The 7,539-nt window shown below is 38.5% G+C and overlaps 1 protein-coding gene across 1 annotated transcript in view; it reads left to right on the top strand.

Moving 5' to 3' along the window:
• Positions 1-5,506: 5,506 nt before the first annotated feature.
• LOC146000284 (N-acetylated-alpha-linked acidic dipeptidase 2-like) overlaps positions 5,507-7,539 on the top strand; it is a 123,973-nt gene continuing 121,940 nt past the window's right edge. Inside the window, exon 1 of the mRNA XM_083137773.1 lies at positions 5,507-5,609. Coding sequence (XP_082993899.1) covers positions 5,555-5,609 — 55 coding nt within the window. The 5' untranslated portion in view covers positions 5,507-5,554. The remainder of the gene's footprint in view (positions 5,610-7,539) is intronic.

Below are 7,539 nucleotides of genomic sequence, written 5' to 3'. Positions count from 1 at the left end.
ATCTGACCTGAACCAGAACTCGAACTGAAATGAATTTCAGTTGCGATCCCTGCTCATCTGTTCCTCATCTAACCTGTCCTGAAGTTTCACCACCCCCACTGTCTGTCAGATATCATCCAGCCTCATCTTCACGATTAACCAAAAGTGTCAGAAAAGGAAAGTAAAATGAACCGAATCAAATCAATAAGGTGTTAAAATCTTATTCAAGTGATTTCTGTAGTGGGGGTAGGGTTCGAACATTACATTTTGGGATCTATATTTAGCACCGAATGTGCAAAAAGAGAAGTTGGAAAAGAATAAATATCGTTGTATCCTGCAAAATTATTGACACCATTAAATTAATATTTTTACAAGCCTGCAAAGAAATGGATGTAAAAAAATTTCTGACTCGCTTCGTTCACATTAACCCCTTAAGTGGGTGTTTCGATTTTATAAATTGAGTTACAAGTGGGTAACCCGAGCTGTGTTCGGGGTTGCAATATGTGACGTTAAGTGGGTTGCCCAAGCTTGGTTCGGGCAGGAAAGTTTATTCCAACTTCAGATCAGGTCACGCGAATTGTTCTCGGAAATTGTTGTGTACACTATGGGGAATCTGATGCGCAGTTGTTTTGAGAGAGAGAGAGAGAGATAGATAGAGAGAGAGAGAGAGTGAGAATGAGAGTGAGTGTGTGTGTGTGTGTGTAACTTAAACCTAAATGGAAATTGAAACTACTGCACACATAATTTAAAGTAAACTTTCTCACTACATTGTCAAGGAGAGAGAGAGAGAGAGAGAGAGAGTGAGAGTGAGTGAGTGTGAGAGTGTGAGTGTGTGTGTGTGTGTGTGTGTGTGTGTGTGTGTGTGTGTGTGTGTGTGTGTGTGTGTGTGTGTGTGTGTGTGTGTGTGTGTGTGTGTGTGCGGGTGCGTGTGTGCGTGTGCGTGCGTGCGTGTGTAACTTAAACCTAAAAGGGAATTGAAACTACTGCACACTTAATTTAAAGTAAATCGTATGTTGAATGTAAGACCCCAGTTCAGCGAGCCCCCAGTCCGCCCCTGTTACAGAGGGCACATGACTCTGGACAACATTATAACATTACACGTCTTGTGAATGAGAGAAAGGTGAATGAACACACAAACATTCAAGCAAACTACAAAATGAAGTGTATCTAAGTATGTACTACTGTATATCCATTTAAAGAAAATAATTCCCCGCTACGGGAACATTGACTGGATCTGAAATGCACAAAAAGCTGCCAAATTCAAAACCCCGCTTAAGGGGTTAAAGTGTTTGGTGATTGTAAAGAATTATATTGTAGCTGCATTACAAACATAGAAAATATTCTCGATACTGCTTAATAATATCATTTCATAAAATATAATGCTTAGTGTTGGTACACTGCCTAATTTAAAGCTGGTGCATCATTTGGATAATGTAGTTCTATTAGTAATATTACTGTATTATTGATTTCCTCTATACTAGCTGTACTAAATGTACTTCATAGTAACACCTTGCACGTTATACAATAAAACAGAAAAATAAATAATGTCAAATTCACATTTCTAACTTCTTTTCCCAGGTCAATTATACTTTAGCAAGTGCAGTTTGCACTTAAGATAAAATCCATGTAATTATTGCTATGGATTACTAAAATAATTAGGGACCCCAAGCAGAGTAAGTGAGTTATTTTATTCTCGTTCCTGGCTTAAGAATTTCTATCTATGGATGTCTGGTGTAACAACAATTGAATTGGTCACACAAACAAGCCAGTTTTGGTAAGCAGACAATTACACCATGCTATTTGATTTTCCCACGTTGAATTCTCTATCTTAAGTTGTGAAACAGTTTGTGTTAAATACGCAAATTGTGTTGTTTTTTTACATCTTATTCTCCACCCACAAACATTGTTTAAATTCATACTTATATTATTTACTTTATGATATTTGAGAAAATCAATTATTACATATTCATCCAATTTTGATGGAAAATACATTCACGGGGGCAGGGACAGATCAAGTGTAGTGTTCAGTAAAGTTAAGGAAAACGTTACCGTAAGTAAACTTGAGTATGAGGATTACGATATGATTTTTTTTTGGGGGGGGGGTGGATGGGCAGCCCTGGGTACATCCATGTTTCATATTAATCTTCGAATGCTTTAAATACAGTAGTTCACCACCCATTTGTCCTCTTCTGTTTATCTCATCTATTCTTCCACTTCTCTCAATTATGCTTCGTAGATATTTGAAGCTCTTCACTACCCTCAACTCTTCAGTGTCCATCTTTATTCTTGGTTCCTTTCTGGCTTTGTTTCTTGTTGTTATTAGCACCTCACTCTTTTCTGCACTGGATTTCATTCCTGCTATTCTGATTTCCTCATTCTAACTATCAAGCTTTCTCTGTATGTCTTCTTCCCTGTCCCCCATATTACTATGTCATATTATTGGATCTTTTATTCACATTAATTTCGTACTAAAAAGGCAACCTCATTTCCACGTAGTATGCCCTGGTAACTGCAGCTTTGCAAGCCAATGAGGCTCTGGTGTTTGGACCTATGGCCAGTATAATCCGTAGGGATGCGTTTTGTCCATATATGTGCCGAGTGCCCCTTTACAGCCTAAGCTTTTAACATGGACAAGGAGATTTCAGTTCTCAGAGGCAAGTGGTGATTTTAGTTATGGTAAGGGACTGGGCCCAATGTAATGTGATGGGTGTTGATGCAACCAAAAATTTTATATCAATCAATCAGATTAAATTTAATATGTGCAATGGTGATCACATTAAAATAGATGAAAGAAAACAAATTAAACATGCATTAGCAATAGAGCTTCATTTGTAATCAGCTTACATATTACATAAAAGACGAGACCGAAGTTTCAAATCAGGACCACAAGTCTGCTGTGAAAAGATCTTGTGAAAATAGAATTTCAGCCGGAACACAGTCGAATTGTTGGTTTTTGACCCCAACCTAGTGTTCAAGAGGATGTTCCTGACTCTTTTTGTTGAAGCTAAGACACATGAAAATTGACGTATGCCACTTCGAAATTGTTGAGGAAACATGAAAAAATGATATGATGACAAAGAAAATTGTTCTAGTCGTTATATTCCCTTTTGTGTGAAAGAAATCCACACCTAATCTCTGTATACTTCATCAAAATATCAAAACCTCTTCCATGGGAGATGTTTTCAGATTTTGCCAACAAGTTTCAAGTCAATTTATTGTTGTTTGGAACTGTAGTGATTGTGGGTTTCATCCAGATATCATATATGCAGTGCATGTAAAAAATCTGCTAACAATGCCAAAAACAATCAATGGAGAAATGAGGCTTAAAATAGAGCTCACCTCACTTGCCACATTATTGATAGAAAGTCATGTGGCATCAAAATTTGACTTTGATGACATGATTGAAAACTTTGTTACACAAAAAAAGGAAGATACATTTTATATGAAAGATAAGCTAAAAAATTCTCAAAGTGTGACATTGAAACATGCGAATTGGATGTTATTTAGTGATATGTGTTGTGAATAGACATATCCTTTGAAGTGGTTCCATGTAACCACCACCAGGTGGCAGTGCTGCACCTATCAGCTCTGTCCGCCATGTTTGCTAATTTAGTAGGAGTTATGCAAGTGACTGATGGACACGGAGTGGGAGCAGAGAGTTAACATTAAGTTGTGTGTTAAGATAGGGAAAACACCTATGGAAACATGGAACATGATACAAAAAGCCTGGGGTGACCAGACATTATCGAGAGACTGTGTGTTTGAATGGCACAAGATGTTTTGGGAGCGCAAGGTTTAAGTGGAAAATGATTAGGCTGGCCTTCAACAGCACATACCGCTGAAAACATGGAACGTGTGATAACTTACTTCGAGAAGACCATCTTGTTACTGTTTGTTTGGTATCAAATGTACTGAAATTGAATAGGGATGTGTCTCATCATGCTGACCTGACTTGTAGGCATCTGGGCAATGGTTCCTCTTGCATGATAATGCAAGACCCCATACTTCTGCATATGCCTGGTCTTCATCATCCTCCATATTCGCTCATGTGAAAATGCCACTGAAAGGGAATTGACGTCAAGGAATTCCAGCAATCCAAGAGGCTGTGTCAGATGTGTTGAGAAGAATCTTAGAAGAGGCTTTCTCTACATTCAGAAACGCTGACAGCTGTGTATATATAGTGGAGAGGACTACTTTGACATGACCAAGGACCATTAGTTGGTGAGTTGAATGTATTATAACCTAACATTGGTCTTGAAACTTTTATGACAAAGGTAATGATAGGTCTATGCATGTTAAGGAAATAACTAATTGGGTTTGTTATCTCTTTCAGTTATATACATTTTGTTTTGTGCCTTTTTTCAAATGCTGAATACAAAATGTGCCTCTATTTTTGATTGAGGATGGTACCGACACGAGAATGGGACCAGCCCCTTCGAGACTGAGGAGGAAGCAGACCTCTGTAAAATCTAACGGTTGATTGATTTGATTTATTTTACTACGTTTTTCTGCCACTTTTGCCTAATCGAGAAGATGATGAGTGATGAATGGACACTCACAAATAGCAACCATGATCATGCTGGGATTCGAACCTGGCATCCCTGGTGTCGTAACATGCTGCCACGGAGGTCGACAAAATCGAAATGAGACCGAGCCTTAGTGTTCGAAACTCCTGGTCTTGTTCGAGACTTTGGTACGATATTTGAAAAATATACTTAAACCAAAGTTTCATTACCATGCGATTTCTTAAGACATGCAAAATATATCTATTTGATAAGAGACAAACCATATATTTTATTTATAGTAATTGTAAAATCAATCCATTTGGTGGCAATTAACAGCCTATGCTACGTGGTTGCATACATTCAGGAGAATTAAGTTTTTCGAGTGTCGTAGCGTCAAAACGAGACGTCAAACAAAAGGTTTATTAAGATATGTTATTTGCATTAATGACCACTATACTTGATTAAAGTTTGTGCGGTGGTACGCTGTACATGTTGTTTGTAGTTACTACATACATTTCGAGATGAGACCGAGTCTTATACTAAGAGAACCAGACGGTTGTTAATGAATCTAGACGAGACACAGAGACTACCATCTCAAGACAAAGGAACCTTTTCTACTTGACCTCAGATAGTCATTCACGTAGTAAGTGACGTGTTTAAACACTTAAATATCGCTCAATTGTTTGTTAGTCTTCTGCCCCGTCATAACATTTTTTTTACACTTTACCTAGAGAACAACAGAATCTTCATTCAATATAAATGTTATTGTCCTACCAGATAAACTCTCCATGAAGCGACTTTTTACCTCAGTATAGTATCTTATGGGTCGGTCATGGACTTATCTCGGACCATGATAGAGCAACATTGTGTTGTACCTCAATATGTACTTTTGAAGACAATCCAGACGCGCTTATCTTTCAGGTTTTCACCAGCTCATTCCAAGTTTCTTTGTTTAAACTTCGATTGTGTACTTCTGTTATCTTCGACAATGCAGGTTGTTGTGTACTTGATAAAGGAGAGATGCAAATTACTCTCTAGTAGTTTGAGGATTAGTGTACGAGGGCAGAGAGATGGAGGCCAAATCGTTTGGCGTGTCTTTACTGGTTATTCTTACGTTTGGTTCAGGTAAGGTTCTTCAGAATTCCTAAAAGTTGGTGCTCTCCTACTGTTTTGTGTGTCGTTGGAAATAATAATAATAGAAGGCCAAACCCAGGTAATTTTCCATTCTGTTATTTCAAAGGATTGCTCCTATTAAAATTTAAGGAAGACGAATGCTGCAAGAGCAGACTTTTTCGCTGTTTATCGAATGAGTTGAATATAATTGTTCTATATTTACGTAGCGTCGTCGCCTTGTAATCAAAGGGTCCCGGGTTCGATACCCGGTGGAGGCACAGTGGTTCGGACCCCACTTTAAACTGTAGGTAGATTAACCTTCCTGTGCATAAAGTGGACTTAAAACAACAAATCAATCAATTCTATATTTACGGTTACTTGTTTCTAAATGTGACAAGTTATAGTTATCATTATTCGAAAAAGTCACTGTTGTTACAAGTAATTCGTTAGTTTCGAACATGATTGAATTCAACACAATTAGAACAAAGGTAACTTGGAAAACGACACGCTGAAACTTTTTCTAAATTAAGATAAGACTGCGTTTGCAAAATATCTGAGACACCATTTCTCAAAAATAAAATGCAAAGCTCATCGGTAACGTTCATGTATGTGGATCAAGAAGTCGTCAGTTCGAATTTCATCCCGGGTTCGGTAGCAGGTAGAGACACGAGTAGTTCGGATCCCACTTTAAACTGTAAGTCCAGTCCCAATTAGCCGTCCTGTGCGTAAAGTTGACTTCAAACCAAACGCAAACAAGTTCGAATTCCAGAAACATATTTTAAAGTGTTGTAAACCAATAGTTTAATCGGTTGGTTCGCAACACACAATGGTATTGTTAAAAATACGTGAATTAACTTAGGATTAATTATGGTGGTGTAGCGTCAAATCATCGCCGACAAAACATCGCCAACAAAACATCGACGGTATAAAACATCGACAGTACAAAACATCGACCGCACAAAACATCGACAGTACAAAACATCGACAGCACAAAACATCAACAGTACAAAACATCGACGGCAAAAACATCGACGCCAAAAACATCGACGGCAAAAACATCGACGGCAAAAACATCGACACCAAAAACATCGACGGCAAAAACATCGACGCCAAAAACATCGACGGCAAAAACATCGACACCAAAAACATCGACGGCAAAAACATCGACGGCAAAAACATCGACGACAAAAACATCGACGGCAAAAACCGACACCAAAAACATCGACAGCAAAAACATCGACGGCAAAAACATCGACACCAAAAACATCGACGGCAAAAACATCGACGGCAAAAACATCGACACCAAAAACATCGACGGCAAAAACATCGACGGAAAAAACATCGACGCCAAAAACATCGACGGCAAAAACATCGACACCAAAAACATCGACACCAAAAACATCGACGGCAAAAACATCGACGGCAAAAACATCGACACCAAAAACATCGACGGCAAAAACATCGACGGTAAAAACATCGACGGCAAAAACATCGACGGCAAAAACATCGACGGGAAAAACATCGACGGCAAAAACATCGACACCAAAAACATCGACGGCAAAAACATCGACACCAAAACATCGACGGCAAAAACATCGACACCAAAAACATCGACGGCAAAAACATGGACGCCAAAATCATCGACGGTAAAACATCGACACCAAAAACATCGACGGCAAAAACATCGACACCAAAAACATCGACACCAAAAACATCGACGGCAAAAACATCGACGGCAAAAACATCGACGGCAAAAATATCGACGGCAAAAACATCGACGGCAAAAACATCGACGCCAAAAACCGACGGGAAAATCATTTTTTGACAAAGTTTTCCACACTAAGGAATTCAAATCTAAACCCGAATATTTTGAGGTGGCTAAAATAAATTATAAAGTGTTTCAGTGAAACGAACAATGCGTAATGAGCGAACTCAAGTTGCC

Source organism: Lepisma saccharinum, chromosome 16 (assembly GCF_977018435.1).
Source record: "Lepisma saccharinum chromosome 16, izLepSacc3.1, whole genome shotgun sequence".
NCBI lineage: Eukaryota > Metazoa > Arthropoda > Insecta > Zygentoma > Lepismatidae > Lepisma > Lepisma saccharinum.
The sequence above is the reverse complement of the archived record's forward strand: the minus strand, read 5'-3'. Positions and strand labels throughout refer to the sequence as shown.